Raw genomic sequence first — 23,187 nt, 5'->3', positions numbered from 1 at the left:
ACAAGAATAAGGCTTCTACTTTTGAAAATGTGTACACAACAATACATCAATTGAACTAACACTCATTGGTGTAACAGCTCCCCAGACCATTTCTTTTCATAGTACTTTGCATACTGGGCAGATGCAGTATTTTCTTTTGGGGAAACATACATCTGCCTCTAAATTTTGCTCATTGCTCTTACAAAGGTTTAGTCCATCAGCCGATGGCAACTGTGGGATCCAAGACAACTGACCATAGACAGAGCGGGGTAATATCTGCTGAATGCAGGTTCTGCTTATAAGCGTTATCATTCCATATATGTACTAGGACAAACATGCTATACTCATCGCTCAATGATAACTGAAGGGTTCCAATTAATAGTGTGCATAGGTATTGACCATACTATGCCACATACTGGAAAATATTAAAATGTTCACTGCCACAAAATGGTTCACGGTGGCAAGTTCCATCATATCCATCAGCTGCTTCACTTCCGCTAATAAGTGGAGGCAGCAAATACATGTTATATTTTTCTGAGCATACTGTTTTACTTTCCGTTTGCTTGGCTTTGCGCATAGCTCTCAGTGCCAGGTTCTGTGAGATGGGGCATATCATGTTGGGAAGGAGACAGGAATTTGTGGGGATGTGCTCCATGACCAACAGACCAGTAACATTGACTCAGGTTCTCAATGTATCCACAATCAATATCTATGTGTAAAGTTTAGAACTTCCTCATTCTTATTGGCCATTCTGATGACCAGACTGGATTTCTCCGTTCAATGGGACTACAAGCCCAGCTCTATTGAGGAGCAGTGAGCTTAGGGATGGAGCTAGTTTCTTTATTCACAGGGATCAGTATTGTTACACAGGCCTGCATCTCCTGGCTATGCCCAAGGTCCCTTTCACCGAGCCCTGCCACGATGTTTGTGGAGCAAGAATCCATTTTGGACCCTGAGACCTCTGGGAAATACACCAAACCTTGTAAGCGCCAGGCTTCCCAGGACAAGTGGTAGTAAGATCCTAAACGAAGCTAGCTTGGGTCGTCAACCCGTTTACCAAATACCCTTAAGCATGCAATATTCTGGGAGGACTCTCTCTTTATCTTCTTAACCATGGAATTTGAAAGCCCTTATCACGTCTGCACATTTATTCAAAAGGTTCATATTGTGTCTGTCTGCAGACTGACTATTAATTGAATACCCAAAGTTACCTGTAGCATCTTTAAAGAAAGCCATTTGTTTGATGTCACCCAAGACACTACAATTCTGGCGAGTAGGTGGACTCTTTCATGCAGAATTATTTACTTCTTAAAATTTTATTTGGAGTTTTTTAATGGGAGTCACACAACCAACCTTCAGTTTCAGAGTGGCTTTGTTTAATTCCAACCGCTGTGCTATGGCGTGTAAATTCCCTGATAGCTGGGAAGTGGGCAGAAGAGTGGATCATAACCAGCAGTGTTGGCCAGATATACATATCCTGCCTGCACAATACTTTACAACTCTTATGGTCCAGAAATTGAGCTGCTATTATAGACAGGAGTATTTCACTAGGCTCGAATACAGCACTTATATATTATTGAATTCTAGGTTACTTGGCCAGTATCCTGCAATCTAGTATTACTGGTAGCTATGGAAATGACCCAAAAGGGCCATAGAAATCTAGGCAAATGAAAAATGGCCAGCGGTTGGACATTTTTCATTTCCGTTCAAATAAAAAATGTGCTGCTCACCGTAACCACAAAGGTGACTTTTTAGAGAGTGGGGCAGCAGCACAAACAATGCACTGGCCACCCCCTTCCATACATTATCTTCGTACACTAATGTATGACAGGCTCCAAGCCCACACGTGGTTTCTCGGAGCACATGTCAGTGTGGCATGCCCTGAAAAGGCCTGACATTGTAAAATGTTGAAAAAAGCAAAGCATTTCTATCCCTGGTGAAGGATAGAAATGCAAACGAGACAGCAGCGGTTTATACTGTTGCTGTTCCATTTAAAAGAAAACATGACATTGTCGACAAAGACCCTGCCATGCATTGCGCATCCCTTTGCGCCTATTTCAAATAGGCAGAGATGAATTTGTCTATTTTGTGTACATTTTAAAGAGCATTCCATTTTTAGATTTGGGATGTGCTTTGAAATTCACGAAACACCTGGTATTTGCACACATGTGAAAGGGGGTTAAAAGGGGCATCTGAATGTGTGCATTTTTGATGCAACTATTTGGGCAACTTTTGAGAATAGGGCAAAATATGTTTTGGTGCAAGTGATAAGATGAAAGTGTGCATTTCATCACTTGTGCCTAAATAAATTCACCCGATCCACAAAGGTGACATGAGCATATCAGAGGTGCTGTATGGAAGCACAGGTAATGTGCTGGCCAGCCTCCATGCATTAAAGCCGGTCAAGTGGCACAGCGAGTAGAGCGCCCGCTTTGACACCCGTGCAGAGCCTGTTAACGCAGGTTCGAATCCCGGCGGGGCCAAACTCAGCCTTTCATCCTTCCGAGGTCGATAAATGAGCACCACACACCGTGGGTAATAATAAGCAGCGCTCAGATACCTGAGGGTTTGTAGCGCTATATAAAAGCCTAATTATTATTATTATTATTAAGTGTCAGAATGAATGGGAGGCTCCCAGCACCTGCGTGGGGCCCATCATTGTGAAATGTAAAAACAAAGCATTTCTATCCCTGTTTGAGAAATAGAAATGCTTTGTAGGATAGCAGTGGTTCACACCTCTGCTGTTCCATTTAAAAGAAAATCATGACCGGGTCAGCCCCTGTTATGCATTGTGCATTCCTGTGTAACTATTACAAATAGGCTCAAGGGAATGTGACTATTTTCTGCGCGTTTCATAGACCATTCTGCTTCTGGATCTGGGATGCACGTTGAAATATACAGAAATAACCCCTTATTGCTGTAAATGCACAAAGGGGTCTAAGAGGGCACCTCAATATGCATATCTGTGAGGCGCTCATTCAGACGCCTTTGAGGATAGGGAGCATTTCTTGGCCGTGAAAGGGATGAGATTCAAGTACATCAAATCATTTGGGCCAAAAAAGCTTTTAGAATGTAAGCCATTCTTTATTAAAATCTATATGTATTTTAAAGCTGTTTTAACCCAATTCAAACAATATTAACGTATGGCTCAAATTGGCTTGGGCAGAATCTGGCATTTAGCAACTCAGCTCGATTCGGCTAGAGGCTTGATTGGTGTGCCTAAATGATTTCTGCTCTGCAAGAGTTTAGGGGTGAGCAGTGATTAAACCACTTGATTAGCCCTCACACTTCTACAAACCAACAGTGATCCCAATCATAAAGGTAAAACAGACACTGTTAAGAACTATACCTCCTTCTCCTTTTGTGGTAACGTGGGCTGAGAGAAGGCTATACTCTCAAGAGGGGTGTGAATGTGATTCAGTATTGACCCAAACAGCCAAATATAACAGTCCAAAATAAAGGCAATGCACGATCAAGGTTCTAAAAATATAAATATAAACACACCATCTACCAGCAAAACTAAACAGAAGACTCTATCAAGCACCCACCCCTTTGGAAAGAACAGAGAAGATGCAGAGAAAGAAAGATGCAGCACTGAGTAGGAAATGTAGTGTTATTCACCAGAGTGACTAACATACTCATAGTCCAGAGTCCCCTTTCCTCCATACTGTATGGGCGTCCCTTGTGAGGAATGGGAACGGATGGTAGGGAAAAAGCGCGTGGAATTACGAGGTTTGAGGCCTCACCAAGGAGCACTGGTGAAATCGGTTCTGCTCCCGCCAACATGGAAAAGAAGATTGAGGTGTGGTGCCGGTGGGCAGGGTTAAGGGATCCTGTGCTCTCTGGGCCATGCCTCATGCAAGCCTACACATTTAAAGGGAAAGTGATTTTTCTGGTAAAAAAAAAAAGGTTCCGTTACATCCCTCGTGAGGGATGCCAGGGACGCCCATACAGGATGGAGGAAAGGGGACAGGAAGTAGGAGTATATAGAGGTGAAAGGCAATTCAACAACCACATGTCTTTAAAAAGGTTATGGGCCTGATTCACAGAAGCATTTAAGGATGGTGCAATCCCATTGGATAATTCTCTCTGAATCAGGCCCTATGTCTTTAATGAAAAAGGTGCACTAGTGACCTAACCAGTCTCTAAGGCCCAAAGTGACCTGTGTGGCAGTTAGGGGTAAATAGTACCTTTTTCGGGTCTTTGGCGGTTTGGCTTTGAGCTTGGTGCGAGCCGATCATGCTCAGTTCTGGGGTGGTGAATCATGTTGGCCCAAGCAGCAAGCTGGTGTCAATGGTTAGGGAGCAGAGCTTGCATCTGACTTGGACTACCTGTCTTAACCTCTAGAATATGGCTTTGGAAAGATCAACTCTCCCAACAGAGGTCCGGCAAGTTCTTCCTTAGGCTTTTGTTCCAAAGTGAATCAGAGAAGGAGTGAGAGACCCCTTCTTTTAAAGGCAGAACTCTACGGGTGATTGGACAAAAGCAAGCCCACTTTAAGGAGTTCATTCCCTGTCCTTGAGACAAGTGGTCTTTGCCTTCTGACATAACACCCAAACTGCTTTGTGCTAAAGAAGTGGAAGAAGAAAGAATAGAGAGAGAAACAAATAGGTGGAATCTTTCCCCAACTGTGTGGAAAAATGGGAGATGCAGGATGCTCACAACATCTGAAAAAGACACGTGCTATGGAATGTGCGATGTTACCAGTCCATCTGCAACAAGTGTATATGTCCAATGTAAATGGCAGGGCATAAAAACAAATCTTTTATGGTGCATGGAAGAATGCAGCAATCTTTTGTTAAGTGGAACAAAACATTTCATAGGAGAATCAAAAAAGTGGGGCCTGCATATATTTTCCTTTACAGAATGAAGAGTAAGCATTCGAATATCAAAACCTACAGAAACTCACACTATAAGTGTTTTGCCCTCATTCCAAGTCAGGATAGCACCAAATGGAATGACTGTTTCCACCACTTGGTCTGTTGAAATTACCGGCAGCTTCCAAGTGGTCTGTCCAATAGGACTCCATTGGGGGATTCTGCCAGTATTACCGGCAATGGTATTACTGTGCAGGTAAAACCAGCCATTTTTTGCCAGTAGGGGTCAGATTTACCTCCAGTTCTTAGCTGGAGGTAATCATTCCATCCCTACCAGCAAAGTTGTAGTTGGCCGGTGCGGTAAAAGTGCTGGTAAACATTGTTACCGGCACTTTCTACCATGTACTGCCATCTCATGATGAGGTCCTATGACATGACTGATTGCAAAAATGTTATAATGTTGCCCTGCCTAAAATGACAATTGGAATGTGGAAAAGAAAATGATTTTTAATTGCTACATAAGCGAATGAAGCCAGCAACTTTGGCCTATAAGACAAAATTGCATCCCTCCCCCCCCCCTGCCTCCCAGCCACAGCAACACGGTAACAGAAGGGGGATGGTTTGCTTCATAGAAGAGAAACCCAGGCTTTGAAGCTCTAGCATAAATGCATGATGCTGCTGGTTTGCCTTGTTCTTGGAAGCAGGCCTAGGTAATAAAAACAAATGCTTCCCCTTTACAGCTTCTATCTTCCACAGGGCCTATGCTAAAAACCCTTTAAAATACAACTAATAAGCTCTGGGAAGTGCCCAGAAGTGACCTGCTTTCAACGCAATCAGATTTTCCCATCAGCCACGATGGATGCCATGCACAAGTTCAGAGACTTGGGCTATGGATAAAGTGACAGAAAGTGGCTGTAATCACACAACGGGCAGGGAACAAGTTCAAGAAGTAGCCATGAGCAACTGGATTTGAAAGGATGTTTGCCATGATAACCATGCCTCTCTGGGTCATAAATGCCCCAGCTCTGAGCTTCAAAGGAACTGATACTATATGGCCATGTTCCCCAGCCAGGAGCTGGGCATGTCATTTAATATTTTGTAAATAAGAAAAAAAAGACTTTCAAATTTTACATTTGGAATCATATTTCTGTTTATAACTTTTGAAGGAAATGTAGAAGCTCAATATTTTTTTAATTTCCCAGGGTGAAAAGATTCATCAACAGAATGTAAAACAATACCTTTTTGATAATGTTTAATTATGCAAATTAAACAAATGTAGATATTTCTGTGCAGAAACATTGCATAGCGCTGATTAATATATCCTAGCAACCGTGCCAGAGACGTGCGATGAGATGGGAATATTATTTTTGTGTGAAAGAATTAGAGTGCAATACTTGTAACACACATATCAAATGTCATGCCAAAATATGGTTAACAACATTGTATTCACCTAAGTGAGCGCAATCTGACAAACTGATTAGGAACATGATCAAATGTGAGGGACAAGATATTTCAGAAAAACAAAGTTGTTCATGTAGGATTATCCAAGATGACATCACATTAAATGGAAGGGAAACTGGGTGTAGACGGTACTCCCATTAAACTGCCTTCTTCATTAATATGCCTAATGAGTATGAAAAGGATGGTTTAGTGTGATGTCGCTTTTGGAACAGCATCCTATCACATACACTGACCAATTAGGTTAGAGGAATTATAGCCAACTCTAAAGGGATGGGTTTCTAATCTATAAAAAGTCAAGGAAGCTATTATAAGAAATACAAGAATATACACTGCTTTTGCCAGATATCACTTGTCTCTTGTATTTGGACTCTGACTCCCATTGCTTAATTTATGTTAACCCTATTGTCTCCCTATTGAAGATGTAGGACATTCGTTTTCTCGTAAAACTATTATTTAATGGATATATGTTATTGTCTACCTTTATAATTCAAGGCACCTTGCATGCCTTCCTTCAAACAGTGCATATCGTGTCTGCTAACAGACTTCATTTGAACTGAAGAAATAGTGGACATGGATAATGAATGCATGTTCTTGCATGGGAAAGGCAAAATATGGGGACACCCTCAAATAATGTATAGTGGTCGGAAAAAGGCTGGATCCATCGTAAATAGGGAGTGGTGCACTTCTTGCAATGCACATTCTGAAATTGTTAAATGTCCAATGGTGCATCACTATACACATCCAGGGGAGGATGGTGATTCTGGAGTATTCATCCCCATGTGGCGCAGACACAGTACAGATGGTCACTGATAACATCATAATTCTCCCTGTTCTGCATGCAGGAGACATGCAGTAGCAGTGGAAATCGAGGAGTGAACATGCTACCAGGCATCTACCTGTCTAGCAACAAATTGAGAGTGGCAGTGGCTTTGATTACATCAAAGTATGCAGAGCAATTTGAAGTGCATACTCATTCCAGGAAGTGGTGGAATGAGCATGGATTGGGGCATGTGACTAACCAAACAAGGGGTGGATCCTCACAGGTGGGAAGAGCAAGTAATTCTGCAATTTACCTACCTAGTCAATGAGCCAGAAAATGTCTGGTAACTTCTATACAGAATAAACACAGTATATAAGCTATAGGAGGATTGCACCCTTTAATTCCTCCTCGCGGACCGGTTGGTGCAGATTTGGCAGCTCTGCATATGCTATAATGCATATTTTTCATCTTTTGATTAATGTGTAAAGAATTCCCAAAATAACTTTTCACATATATTAAACAAACAAAAGAAAGAGAATAAAAGCAAAATAAAATAAAAGCAAGGACATTACAAATAAATTGCAAACGAATATAACCAAATTGTGTCTGCAAAGACGGTTTAAAATCCATTTACAGTTAAAAAATCAGCATAATACATTGTATCATGCATCATGTCTGAGACTCAATGGCCCTCCATATACCATACATGACTAGTACCAAACACATGCTCCCTGCATTGAGACATATGCCCAAAAATCATACTCTTGTATGGCAACTTCATTGTGTACAAATCCCATCAGGTCTTGCCTATACAGGTCTATCAGGGATTTACATCCTGCCAGTACATGCTTGGCTGTTTCTTAATTGTTAATATCTCCACACAAACGGCATATAAAGTCTTCAAGGGGCATCCCCAGCTGCGGCCCATGGGGGGTCATAGTCAGGAGATGGTCAATTCTCAAATGTAAATAGAACAGTCTCACCAATCCAGATGGGCATTTAACCAAATAGTTTTGAGGCTTCATGTACGTATATCTTAGCATATGATGTCTGGGGAAACCACCTTTGGGTCTTCATATGATCATAATTGGAAACCCAATCCCAGGCATCTAACTTACGCTCAAATTCCACTTTGAGCACTCCATACTCATCTTCCCAATTGGGCACCCAATTAATTAATCTAAAGATATCCCGTACAGAATCAGCCCGTGTACATAATCTACTGGTTGATTACTTGCTCATCATTACTGTGCTGATTAATTATAAAAGTGGGAAAGTAGGAACCTTGATCGCCTTTATGCATAAAGCCTCCTTTTTCCACATATTGCATATAATGGATATTAAAAGCATAGCTATAGGGTTTTGAAGAGTGTAATCAAAGTAACCAGATTATAATCAATTCAAGACACACCCTTTAAAATACAATCCAGAGTTCCCTGCTGAAATTTTATGTAATGTATTTCATATTTCTTATGAGCACTCAAATGAGTTTAGAATGAACACACTGTAAAGCTGCAGTGGGGCGGCGATTGGTTTCCAGTAACAGCCTTTCAGGAGCATGAAAAATGATGCTCTGCTCTCCTGCCAAAGTAGCAGCTGAAGTGGATCCGGGAACTATAATGTGAAGTGGCCACTGTGGTTACTAAGTCTATAAATGCACTGTAATGCCAAAGGCATACCATGCTTTACACATTCCAAAGAAAGACAGATAAAGAATATACAGAGGTCCTGGGAAGGAAAACATAAAAGATTCAAACTACGGTATTTGAAAGCAGACGCCAAAATAATAGAATACATTAATAACTGCTTGAGGTTGTACTTACCAATCGGAAAGATCGGAGAACAGATAATCCTTCTACGTCTTGCAGACCCAATTCCATCAAACTCAGGCTGACTATAATACCATCAAATATATTCCATCCGACTTGGAAATAATAATAGGGATCCAGGGCGATGAGCTTGAAAACCATTTCTGCTGTAAAAATGCCAGTGAACACCTGCAAAAAACAAAATATATTATGATCAAATCACATTGGACATTTTGGAGAAGAATGGACATGTTTCCTTCAGTTCATGTACATAGGGCAATATATTTAAATGTATTTTTCATGTACACACTACAATACTGATTAATGGATTCTTGGATTTTAGGTGTTTTCCTGCCAAATTCAGTTGATGATGTTTACCATCATGAAGGTTAAAAATGTGACATCTTCCAACTGTAGATGTCATGGGCTATTAAATGTGCATATGATGGAGCTTCACAAACATTTCAATCAGCACTAGGCATACACTGCACATTGTAGTTAAGGCATACTGAAATGTATGTGAATCACACCAACAATGGCATTTTACCTGAAGATTTGGCCACAAGCCCAGATCGGGTATCTTGCTCACTGCCAGTGCCATGCGAAAAAACATGGATGTATCCCTATTGTTCACAAAAAACACAACAACAATGGTGTATGGAGAGCTTAATTGTTCCAGGGTTGTCAGGATCTTAGCCCCAAATGTATTTTAAAACCGGGCTAGAGCAGTGGTCCTTCTGGTAGTGTTTGCCATGCTTGTGATGCTGCTCACAATGACTGCACCTCAGCATGCTCCTTTCAAAAAGCAAGGTGGTTGGTACAACAATTACCAATTTGTCTGCACTGGAGCTATTTCTGGATACTATGCTACCCTATAAAGTATTGGATTGTTGTATGAGCAATTCAATTCTATGGCTTTTTAGTTGATGTTGTTAGAAATGCATTCATTTTAAAATCCATCTTTTGGTCCACTTTTCTCAAATTTCTTGAAACATGCTTGCTTTGCTCACTCACATAGTGGTTCCAGCCTTCAGTTAGTTGTACTGCAAACGTATTGGCAATACCAACAGTTTGGGCTTTTGACTAGGCTTGGGCAAGACACCTGATAGGCACTGCCATATGGTATTAACTGGATTCTGCATCTACAGAGGTGGACCGGAGGACTAGGCTCTGCCGTTCCTTTACAAATAGATAAAGCACAGATTATTTAATAAATATAACCCCACAAATGACCCAAGAAATGGGTCCAGGGTTTGGTGTGGGAAGAATTCTGCAGGTGCCACCGACGGGGACTTTAACAGCAAGCATACTCTTTATACATTGGTACCCTTTGGGGGTGGACAATAGGGGAAGGGACCCTGATCGATATCCAAGGGTCTGTGGGAAGAAATATGGGCATAAGGGCGGGTGATCATAATCAATCCATGGGGGAAAATTCTGGTTAAGAAGACCAATTTAAGGACCACCCGTATGGGATATTGTTTGAAACTGTTCTAATTGAAAAACAGAACTCTAAATCTTAATTGGTCACCGATTTAACGACTTCTCTCCGAGATCCCTAGGCTAATCTCAGGGGACATTCATAGACTGGCCTTTGTGGATCCCCATCAAACAGATTGTGCAATTAAATGCTTTAGTTAGAAATAGAGATTTGATTTAGCGGTGCAAGAACATGATACATAAGACCTTTTGGCTTTGATCTAACACATTACAATGAATTATTGACATCAGGTATTTCTGCTAGAATGGAGGGTAATGACATGATCTTGGGGAAGGAAGTATATTCCTTAAAACAAACAATGGAAACATCTGAAGAGACGAAAGATTGGTTGTGGTTGTTAAATGCGACTGAAACTATGTAATGACCAACCAGGGGCCCTCCCTGTCTCTCAAAAGGATCCCTTGGTAGTATTGTCTTGGAATACATGAGGGCACTCCTACCTTTTTTCATCCTTGGAAGTGGGTGCCAAATTTAGGTTGTATGAGATAATTTACCTTCAGAAAAAAGTGTTTTGCCAGCCTGCTAAACAAAGAACAATGGGTCATCCTTATGGGGGACTTCTGACGTTAGTGAAATTGTCCCCTAACATATCTCTGTGTTAAGAGTTGTTGGGAGAGAAACTTGAGACTTTGGATTTGGTGATGAATGAGTGGTTGGTAAATGTATAAGGTCACATCATGTTTATGGGTGGCCTGAATTCAGATTGCTTTAATGTAAATCATGTGGTTTATTTTGATGAAGATATGGTAAGAAACAGTATCAAGCATAAACAAAGTTGGTAATGGCTTGAAGATGGCCTAGGACTTGCCTCATTACATGATATTTAATTTCCGATTGAGAATGTACTGCCCACGTGTCCTAATGTAAATACCCGCTCATCAATTGACTATATCATTACAGACAGCTGGCTTTATCTGAAGTCTTCCCATTTCTCCATCACTCAAACTAATTAGAGTGATCATTAAATGCTTGAGGCATCATTTGCAATATATCTGGAGAAACAGCCCAAAAGAATTTTGATGGGGTCTGAGATAAGGGTTACGCCATCTGGCACTAGTGTTTCTTGCAATGCAGCTAAAGTAGAAAAAGTGAATGAACTGGTTGCAGAACTAATGTCAAACTCTTCAGACGACTGGAGATTTAACACCTTTTCAGTGGGCCAATTTGGGCCTTTTATTAAGGTGTTAAAAAAGAAGGGATGTTTGAATCCTGCCTCAAAACATCTGCATGCCTACAGTGAAGATCTGGTCATACGAAAGAGTGAAATGAGAAAGAATCTGAGAGTGATTAGGAAACTAGTGGATATTAATATGGAGGAAAAAAGGTCTATGTGTAGGGAAGCGGGCCAGAAATATCTTAACTAGCTGCAACAGACACATAGCAAAGATCTCAGGAGGATGCCGAACTGAGGATGTCCATCTTGAGGAATAAGAAAACTTCTGCTTTTTGGCAATTGATTAATGGGTTAGATGCTTCCCAAGTTTATTAACAGGGAAATGCTGTAAAAGAAGCTGATTGGACGATACATTTCCAGAAATTATTTCCGATACCCAAAGGAGCTGACTCTTTTTTTAAGAATTTTCCAAGAAACAAATACCATAGGCTCGATGGATTTTGGTTATGAGACATTGCTTGACGTTATTCGTCGCCTGAGTTCCTCTTGAGCCCCTGGACCTAATGGGGTATCTATTTTTTTATTTAAGGTAAACCCTGAATTGTGGGCCACCCTCTTAGCCTGTGTGTTTCAAAATATTGAGAAACTTAAAGTATGTCCCGAGAATTAGACTACTGCCTATATAATTCAAATTTATAAAAAGGATGTGAGATCAGACCCATTAAATGATAGACCAATAGCAGTACTGGAAGCGGAACAGCAAGGTTTTTGCCACAATCTTGCTGTTCCATCTTGAATGCTGGGCAGTGGATACGGGCAACTTGAAATTTAGCAAACAGGTTTCCAATGAAATATGGGAACATTATTTAACGGCCTCCTAAACTGTATTCAGCACCTGGTTGAGAACGGGAAGTATGTATCAATATATTGCCTCAGTCGACTTAACAGCTGTATTTGATTCAGTCGATCAAAATTTGTTGTGGCTTAAGTTGTATGGATGGGGTATCCCAGTGAACATTTTGTGGATGATAGGGGGGCTTATGTTGCAATTCAAAAATCCAACTCTGTCTTAATCGGTTTGGTCACTTATCCAGGTCTGTAGACTCATACCAGGGTGTCACATTTTGGCTCCTTGCCGGTTCAAACTTTACATGGCAGATATAGAAAAAAGTCTATTACCAGTTACTTTTGTCTCCCCTATAAATTATGTCATCTCCGTCCAGTATGGCTTGCATATGCAGATGACTTCCTTCTCTTCGAGTGTACACCATTGGGCCTACAACGCCTGCTTAATGCCTTTCCAGGATTCACAACTAAACACTTGTTAAAGGTTAGTCCTTTGAAAACTAAAATATTGAAGTGTTTAGAAACTGGGAAAAAGAAAGAATATACTTAGACTCTGGGGTCACAAACAGTGGAGAAAGTGGGTTCTCTGATATATCTGGGATTTTTAATCTCCTCCAGCATCAGTGTTCCAAAGATTTGTTCCTGGATTAAAAGTCAGGCGACTGCTATGGCGATGCAACTTCAGGGGGTGGATTCTAAATATGGGAAATTCACCCTGAGGCCCACAAAGTGTTACTATGAAGGGAAGGTAGTCCCTAAATTACTATATAGGATTGATACTTATCCTATGGCAGTAATTGGCTATCTGTTGATGGTTGAGGCTTTATTGTGAAGGGCTCTTTTAAGGCTCCCAGCCTCAATCCTGGTGTCAGCCATAGGGTATGGGCTGGCACTGGTCTTGTTAAAGGCTAGAGCTGATTGGAAAATTCTCTTTCTCCTCTGGAAAGTTCTATGTCCTCTGGATTTGTCATTATACATGGACTTTAAAAAGATGCTGGAGGAGAGAGGGAATACATGGCTATGTGTTATTAAAGACTATTGTTATACCCTATAACTAGCAATGGGTAATTCAACACAAGATATGATTTATTATCCGGCTCGAATTAAAACTAAACTATACGAGATGGACTGGATCTTCACTATAAAAACTATGCATAGTTATTCCTCCCCTGTCCATCTTCAGGAGGAACACAAGAAATTGGGGAGTTTAGCCCCATTTTTAGCAACTTATCCAGATAGGGCCAATAGGTCATTATTTCTTTTTTTCCGATGGAACTTGATCCTAACTAAATCAATTTTGGTATGTTATGGCATGTCAACAGAGGAATTCAATTCATGTCGATTTTGTAATGAGGCTCGTGTAACGTGAAATGCTAAAGCACTTGCTAATAAGTTGCACAAATATCCAGGATCTTAGATAGATTTATTTTAAGAAATACTATGAAATGTTTTTAACTTTTTCTAGTGAGTCACATTGGTTAGAATGCTTAGCGGGGCGCACTACCTCATGGGTAAAAAATGAACTGCCCATTGACGCAGCACGTGCAAAATGGTGCGAGTACCTGGGCATCTCATAGCAGTGCCTAGCATATGTCTAATACTTATACACAAGTCAAAACTGTTGGCTTTGCCCATACTTAAGCAATATGCCCCTCGCGGTGGGGTCATTACAGAGTCAGGCAATGTCCTGGGGCCATAGTTATAACGAAGGCCCCGGGGCATTACTTACTCAGTACTGCCCCTGCCATGAGGGGCATATTAACGGAGGCCCCTGGGCATTACCTGACTCGGTAATGCCCCCGCCACGAGGGGCATATTGCTATTAGTACCCCAGCCTGCAAGATCTGCGTGACCGGGGCACTAAAAGCACTTTTTTATACCCCGAAACGCTGCAGAGTTTCTGGACAGAAAAAACAAAGACCAAGAAAATGGCCACCAGGAAAGGGAAAACAGAGTCCGTTTTCCCTTTCCATGGCAGCCATCGGGAGCAGACGCGCTGGGAACAGAAATGTTCCCAGCGTGTCCGCTCCCGAAAGACGACAGAGAAGAAGGTAAGTGGGGTTTAAAGGGGAAAAAAAAAGGCGCAGCAGAATCCCCGGCGGGGGACGATGGTAGCCTCCAGCCGTGTGCATGGCACGACTTCGAGCCTCCACACGGATGGAGGCTGCCATGCCGCCTGCCGTGGATAAAGGAGGCAGAAGGTAAGTGGAGTGGGGAGGGCAGGGAGGTGGGAGGAAAGGGGAACAAAAAAAAGAAAACCTTACCCGAGTCCCCGACGGGGTGCGAAGGCAGCTTCTCAGCCGTGGGGAGGCTCGGAGCGGGGTTGGCCCCGCTTCGAGCCTCTTCATTGGAGTCTTGAACAAGGCGTGGACAAGGCAGCTGGAATCCCGGCCGAGAATTGAGGGATTCTCGGCGGCGAGAGCCAATCAGAATGCTTGTTGCATTCTGGTTGACTCTCGCTGGGTACTAATTTTATTTACCAGGACTTCCGTGAAAGACGCACAGAGTGCTTATAAATCGGGTGGCTGAAGGCAGACCTGTTTAAGGCATTTTTATTTCAACAGTAGCACGTTTACAGCTCCAATTAAGTAATTAAAGGCTTGATTTACAAACATGTTTTCAATAGGATTTACCCAGGTTAAAATTGTTTTGTATATCAGGCCCTAAGTCTCAGAAGACTGCTTTTTAAAAAACACTGACAGGCACCTCGAGTGCAAAGCTTTATGGTCAGGGTTGATTAAAGCAAGCTCAAAGAGTTCCCATGTGAAGGTGCTTTGGGTGGGTGGGGCAGGACCCGGGTGGGAATTGCCATAAGGATTAGCATGGCTATGGGCAGTCAATGGGTGGGCACATAACCAAACAGCACCCTCAAGCTTGGTTTCCCTTCTTATATGCCATTTCTACCTATCTGTACACTAATGCAATAGTTTGGGCCTATAGGTGTCGCTAGCACCCAATAGCCCAAACTCAAAACAAAAAAGTGCACTCAAAAGCATTTCATAGCTGCACACCACAGGAAAAAATAATGAAAGGGGTCTTTCTCTGAGCCACCTATGTACTTCCCCAATAGTACAGACGTCTGTTATTAAAGGAATTGGGCACTGATGTTTCTCCAGTCCTTAGTATTCAGTTTTGTTGAATTCCATAAGACAAATTTCTTTTCAAATGCACCATTTTGCTTCATATGATAGAGAGGTTTAACCTGTTGTGAAGTCGATGTAAAATCGTAAACCAATATAGATCTCTTAGCAACGAGACTGTACACGCTGTTGGCTGGTTAGCTAAGACAAATTGAGTGCTCTGGAACTTACTGTTTAACAAATTAAGCACTGGGCAGAAGTTTTCCTCTGTTTCAAAATACATGGAAGATCAGTTTCTAACTCAGGCCAGGTTGGAACCAGGGACATCATTTCAACGAAATGCCAGGGGTAGCAGAAGTGACATTATACGACCCTTGACCTCCGATGGCATTACAGGAAGTGATGTCATTTGACCTCACCCGGACGTGACATCACAGGAAGTGATGGAACACAACCTTTCACCCCACGACAAAACAGGAAGTGGCATCACATGGCATTGTTTCTGAGTACACTATGAAAAATATGGTTACGATATCACTGTAAAGTGATATACATTTCATACAAGAATGGATCACCATATGTATCGTTAATATCAGTGTGTATAGGCCGATATTACCAAACCACTGTGAATGAAAGCAGACGTCCAAGGTGAAACGATAATGATGTGTATTACATAGCACTTACGCTTAACCGCTTCATATAGAACAAATATACATACAATATCACCCAACCTGTGTTGGTACTCATTTAGCAACCTCAGCAGCATCAAAGGCTGGGTTGACCTTGCCAGGAGTCGAACCTGCTACCTACAGATCACACAGGCATTGCAGCAGCCAGCCCTCAACCCACTGAGATATCTTACCGGCTATAGCCATCAGAAAACCAGCCGCTCCAGAAACAAAGAGCCACATGATGCTGGCCACAGCCCATGAGCCTCAATTTTAAAAAAATAATTAAAAAAGAAAACACAGTTAGGACCCCACTGGCGACCCCTAAATGACGTCCATGGTTGGAACAGAAGTAGTTTACGCCTAAGAAAAATAGGAGTAAATCATTGGCTCTGGATTTGAAACACCGGAAATTGCTCCACGGATTTACTACGGATTTAACACTCCCAGTTTTCATACATAAAAGTGGTGACTTTGCAGTTCCGGCCCGCTTCTTGCCGTCCCTTCAGACTGTAAGCATGCCTAGTGGCAGGCACGTAGAGAACTTTATATACACACACACACACAATAGTTACATTGGGCATGTCTCACAGTTTTTGTTATTGGGACACTACGGACAGCATACCAATGTTAATGCGTTTAAGACCATTATTGACCAAACATGTGTTTTGTGTAAACGCACATAAAGACGAACTTAGGCATCCGCCTCGAATGCCTTAAGGACAAACTGCTTTACACAGAAAGCTTTCCTGGGAACGTGCAATGTTCTTAATAGCGCCATTGCCGATGGAAGCAGCGAATCAATGTTGGTCGATTTAGAATGAAGGGGATGATGCGAAACGGTGCACTTTGACCTTTGAGCGAATGGTGATTTCAATGTGGCGCAGTAGCTCTCGCTCCGATATGACATTCTGATACAACACATTTGTAATGTTATTATAATTTTTCAACATCGTGAAAGTTCACATGAAATGCCCTATTTCACGCACATGAGCTTTCCAAATGAATTCGAAATTCGCGAGTAAATCCACAACCTCCTCAGTCTGAAAGCAGCAACGCACAACCACGATAGCATTTGTTTTAACAAAAGTTAACACTAATCAATCCTTGCGAAGATAGAGTTCTTCTGTAAGCGCTAGGCTAATATATGGAAGCACACTGCATATTTTCTAATTGTACTAATATTGCAAACAGCTGATACAAGTAGCTAACCCTGGGCATGCGCGTGTGAGTCGCTGTGAAGATCGGAAGAGGTCCGCGGGGTCACCGGTCACCTTCCGGGGTGAAACGTAATGCAGCACATCAAAGCGCTGTGGGGTTCGCTGCCTGCCTACGCGCGCCCACGCGCTGATTCCATCCTTCCTAATGAGGGATCTTCAAGGGCGCCCAAAATCACCCACGCCATGCCGCAAAACCTCAGCTCCACGCGTGGTAATTACACTGATTTCGGAATCCACAAACGATTGCACTGGTAAAGGCCATGGCATGTTCTGATCAATATATTCTGATTTGTTCTCATCCCAATTAAAGATACAGTACGAGCCGCCAAAAACGGCTAGTTCTTGCTGTTAGTTTACTTTCGCAGCGCACAATACCAAACGGTAAAGCCATTAAGCGCTATGTTCATGTGCCTTATTTTAGTGAGAAAAAAACATTGTTTTAAACTCTTTGGATTTGTCTCCTCTAGAAGTCAATTGATTGTAAACACTTCCATTGTACGTTATTATGCATGGTTACTGTATCATTTAATTTGTGGGAACACCCTTAGAATGCAAAGGGGGCAATAATGCATTGTAAGCAACCGAAAGGACATGTTTTCTAGATGGCACCCATGCTTCAAGAACATGTGCTAAAAGAATGCAATCAACAGATGTCCCTCTATTAAAAGTAAGAAGCAAACAACATACAGTGGTATGCCCACTTTAAGACAGAGAAATTATTAATTTAGGAGAGTGCACTGAACATGACCAGCACTTCTATTCTTTTGCCTTAACGGCACCACGGTCACATCAGGTGAGAATGGTGAGTCAAGAATGCTCCTGAGTCTAAAAGTCCGGATCTTGGTGTAGAAAGCATGATTCCTTAGTCCCCCCAGGGCAGAGTTAAACAATGTCACTCAAAGTCTCAGGGAGTTAGAGTGTCCCTAAACATTCCTTGTATTCTTGGCATGTCCGGCCCCTGAGATTTGGTCTTGAGGCCTTTGTTGTGTCACCTCTGAGGATGATTTGGTGGCCATTGGATCTCTTGTGTTCTCAGTGGTCTGAAATGATCAGGTGTGTAGTTCCCTCTCCTGCCCTGGGAGTCTCCTCGGCTTGGCTTCCCAACCTGGACAACTTGAGTAGGCAGTCTCCTTACTTTGGTCAATTCCGACAGGATTCCCATCCCTCCCAAACTCAGAACTTGCTCTATGGTGATGTGTAAGGGTGGTGGTCTGTTCACTGACACCTTAGCATGAACCCCAAGATGTCTTCCTGGTACTGTTGGTCCCAGGGAAGCAGCGCCCCACCCAGTCTGTACATTTTAGGGATATATTACCCCTGACTTCTTTCAGCAACCTAAAGGGGATATAACACACCTAACTTGCTTCAGCAACCTTCAATTGCTTTCTGTCTAGCCTCTACCAGTTCCAGTCCCCAGTCCCTCAACATAATAACTGCCTAAGTCTGTAATCTTCCTTTGGGCCCAGTATCACTGTGGTTCTATGAAAATGAACCCTTCCAAGTAACTGGCTCTGCCCCCAGGCGGCCTTCTTGATCTGAATCCTCCAGCCCCTCCCCCCTCCTCCTGGTCTTACTCCTGCTCCACCAGCTACTCCTGCTCTCACTCCTGCTGCTTATGCTTGCTCTCACTCCTGCTCCTTTACATCCTCCCGATCCTGTGCTAACGTCAGTTCTTTTACCTGCTTCTCTCGCACTCTCGACTCTGGAAAGGCACCCTAGGTCCCAGAAAAGCTGGTGGAGTATGGCTGTGTTTTGTAAGGTGAAGAATAATAAGGGGATTTGGGGAATAATGGCTCTGATGATTGGCTGTCATATTAATGATTGTATTTCTTTAAATTCCATTGGCCCTAACTGCTTGTACTCACCTCCTCCTAAAGTGAATAGACCCTCCCAGCTCTTATCCAAGGTGAGCGTCCCTGTAAACTGTTTCAGTTCAGCTCTGGTACGAGTCAGTGATTTTATATTTGGGAAGCAAATTTATGGTGGCATACAGTGCCTGCATTCCACTTGCCTGGTTTGTTGGACTCCCCCCTCTCCGATTGTGCATCATTGACTAAATCCTGTCTTTTGTGATAGGGCACCCTGAGTATGTGCCTGATTCCTGTCTTTGTCATATGTTTTGCATTGGGGCACTGTCCACAACCAAGTCAGGGCTTTGCCCCCCAAGTATGTGCAGCAGAAGCACTCCCACTTCACGCCTTTGGACCTGGTTTATGCTGGGCAGCGGGTGTTTCTCCTTCTCACCTGCTGCCCAGACGTAGGTACATGGGAGCTCTAACCGGCTAAGCAGTCTGCCAGATATCTGTAGGCAACACAGAATTCGGACAGAATTGGGTGGACTGAGGGCACCCTTGTAGATTCCCCATCTATTAACTCCAGGGGTTGCATCAAAGAGCAGGTGACTCCCAGAGTTCCCCACTCTCCTTTTCCTCGAAGCCACAGTGATTCCTTCAGATCACATTCCTACACATGACATATTGGAATAGCAAAGGGTAAGCATTTGACACTTAAATGAGTGAATGATGCAATATATTTAAGGATTAGTGGAAGAACCCTCTATCTTCTTCCTACCAAGCCGCCGCCCATTCAACACACTATTTATTTACCTGCTTGGGTGGATGTCTGTCATAGAACTGACATCTATTATCCTGACCTTCAGTTTAACGATTTCCCCCTCATACTCCCTGTTTTACCCCATCCCTAGCTTCTTACACCCTCATACCATTAGAACTTTCCCCAACTCCCCATTTCTATTTAATATTATACTTTTGTAAAGGTAAAACAATTACATTTTCTGATACCATGTACCCTGAAAATGCAATGTGTTCTCACGAAATCGAGGTATTGACAATGGGTGAAAATTCTCTCAACTCCTACTGGTGAAAACCCAAATCCCACCATTGCAACATGGTATCCAGTAATATTATCCCCATATATATGGTTGCCATACATATGGTAGCTGGGAAAAGGCTGTGGCGACTTTATATATGGTGACCATATATATGTGTGGTCAAGGGGAGTAGGGGTTGCCGGGGTGTCCCCTGCTCACCTTCCTTGAAAAAAAACATGTTCAATGTGATAATGTGCCTGCAAACTGCTGCCATTTTTTGGTGACATTTTTGTCAAACGACAATTTTGCAGGGACATTATAACATGGAATATGCCACATGCATTCAGTTTCACCGCAATACCTTCGGCTGAATTTCAACCAGTGTGTATGAGTTAGAGATGGGCCTGGAAAGAAAATCTATTGCCCTACTCCCTGAGCCATTTTTCAACCTAAAGGAGGCAACCAAGACCTATCCTTGAGGACATATGCAATCCAATGGACTGCTCCCCAAAGCTACCTTGCCGCTCAGATCACAAAGCCATTTCTGACAGATTTACCAAAAATAAAAAATAAAAAACAAGCTGCATTTACTTTTTTTATAGCTCTCACAATGTCTACAATCGATCTACAATGTCTTTCCTCACTTTCACACACAGAACACTGGCCGTCATCTCCCTCGTCATGTCCAGAATAAACAACAACAGCATTTATCTTCGAATACCAGACAATCTCACAAATGAAATTGCAGCAAATACAAAATGCAGCAGCAAGACTACTCCTCAGACTCACTAAGAGTAAACACATCATACCAGCACCGAGAAACCTAAACTGGCTACCAGTCAAAAACATTATTTTCTTCACAACCATCTCCATAACCGACAGAAAAATCCACAAAGAGCAGAATTCATACAGAAAAACATCTACAAACCAAACTGAACATTGAGGCACAGCAACAACATTCGTCTCAAACTAAATCAAAGCTGAAGTTTGGTGGATCAACATTCTGATGCCTCTCGGAAAAACATTGTAATTCACTGCCCAAGGAAATACGTACAACAGAAGAACACCTAAAATCCATCTCACCAAACTAAACAGGAAATACCATCGAAGAGAAACAGCCAACAACAACACGAGGATATGCACCTAAAACCAAAAGCTACCAAAGCCAAAAGAACCAAAACCAAGCTGCCCCAATGAAACAAAGCATATTATTGCAATCCACAATACAATAATATGAATCAAACCACCCCCTTCACTAACCCTACTAAAAACGTTTGAATCTCCACAAACTCACCCTCAACCACCAAACTAAACACACACATACCACTACCACAGCACAAACTTGAAATCCCCACATACTGCACACACTCTGCAACACACAACACAACACAGCACACAGCAGAAATCTAAAATACAGATACACAAACAACCCCATGTACCCTCACACACCACAACACCACCAAATCCACACCAACTAAAAGCAAACCCTAAACACACAGTGAACTGTTTTTCTGAACTGAAGCTACCAACAAAAAAGCTCTCTTGTGCTCTCACTCTCCATCCCACTAACTAACCCTCCAAAACCCTCATTCCTTTTCAGATCCGGCAGAGCATCTGGAGACCATAAAAATGGCAGCAGTGCACAAATAACAATAACATAACATACAAAAAATCTCTTGTAACTCTGAGGGACACCACAAGAAATGTAACTTTCATATGTGTTTGTTCACACTTTTTCTAAGTATGTGAACACGATGACTGGTTTTACACAAACACAAAATGATTTGTGCATTTGTTTTTCTTCTAAAAAAGCATGGACAATACCAATATTTGAAAACAAAGGCAATTTAATGACTGACACTGTCAAGCCTGAGCCATCTTGGACTCTTTCCTCTAAATTGACAGCAGAGCCAATCAATTCCAATAAAGGTACACACATAATATTCACCTTTCTACAAATCACAGTGCTTTTAACATACTGTACAAAAGGGTGTAATCAAGACACATTACTATGGCGGATGTGAATTCAAACACATTTGCCATTTACTATCATCCATATCCATAATTCCATTTGTTGTTTCTTAAGTGACACCTGTGAGCCAAAAGTTAAAAAGCACAACCATGATTTACACCTCTAAACCTATTGCTCTATGTCGACAATTCCTGACCCCAGCAGACTGCCTTACCTTGGCCAGGGCCCTAGTATTATCGAAATTGGATTACTGCAATGTATTACAACCAATCTTGGCAATGTTTGGGTATGTGAACACCATATATTTATTATTTCATGTCTGATTTTGATTTGTATTACATTTCAACAAAACCAATTTTGGATGTTTTGTCATGGTAATGCACACCTATGTTTTCTTTGCAATTACTGTATCAGCCTTGAGAACGACACATAGTTGAAACACGTGTCGGCTGATTTGTTGTGGACCATATTTCTTAAATAGAATTTCTGATGTTTCAGTTATGAAGAATAACTACTATCTTATATGATCATAATTTTGGGAAGAGTGTGTAACTTGTGTGTCATAACCTACAGAATATTCAACTTTCCAGGCATAGAGTGGGGACCTGGCTTTGACATACACAACGCAGCTCAACTCAAATAATTACCAAATAACTAGAGTGTGCATAGCGCAGTCACAAGCTATTACCCACCAATTACCAATAGTATATTACTACTAGGCACATCCAATACCAACCCCTCCAAAATGCAACTACTTCAAAATAAAGTCCTAAGATCAGCCTTAGGAATAAAAAAATCGGACCACATTTCTAAGACAAGGAAGGACGCTCACTGGCTTCCCATCAAAGCAAGAATTATCTTTAAAACACTATGCATTGCACACAAATGTCTGACCAAAAATGGCCAAACTTACCTTAACAATACTCTACACCTAAAAGAATACACTAGATCACTAAGATCCAATGACATCCTCCTATTGGCACCCCCTCGCTACAAAACTACTAGAGCGGGTGGCAGCAGCTTCCCTGTTCTAGGCCCTAAACACTGGAACACCCTCCCCATTAATATCAAAAAAGAATCTTCCTTCTCTGGTTACAAGAAATTGCTAAAAACTTGGTTATTTAACCAATA

The 23,187-nt window shown here is 42.0% G+C and overlaps 1 protein-coding gene across 7 annotated transcripts in view; it reads right to left on the bottom strand.

Annotated features, from left to right (window-relative positions):
• LOC138488904 (sodium channel protein type 2 subunit alpha-like) overlaps nucleotides 1-23,187 on the bottom strand; it is a 1,014,718-nt gene that overhangs the window by 425,951 nt on the left and 565,580 nt on the right. For all 7 annotated transcript variants that reach the window (XM_069616299.1, XM_069616302.1, XM_069616297.1 and 4 more), the window contains exon 15: nucleotides 8,841-9,014. In XM_069616299.1, coding sequence (XP_069472400.1) covers nucleotides 8,841-9,014 — 174 coding nt within the window. The remainder of the gene's footprint in view (nucleotides 1-8,840; nucleotides 9,015-23,187) is intronic.

This window comes from Ambystoma mexicanum, chromosome 9 (assembly GCF_040938575.1).
Source record: "Ambystoma mexicanum isolate Mex_15411 chromosome 9, UKY_AmexF1_1, whole genome shotgun sequence".
Taxonomy (NCBI): Eukaryota; Metazoa; Chordata; class Amphibia; order Caudata; family Ambystomatidae; genus Ambystoma; species Ambystoma mexicanum.
This window is presented reverse-complemented; position numbering and strand designations above follow the sequence as displayed.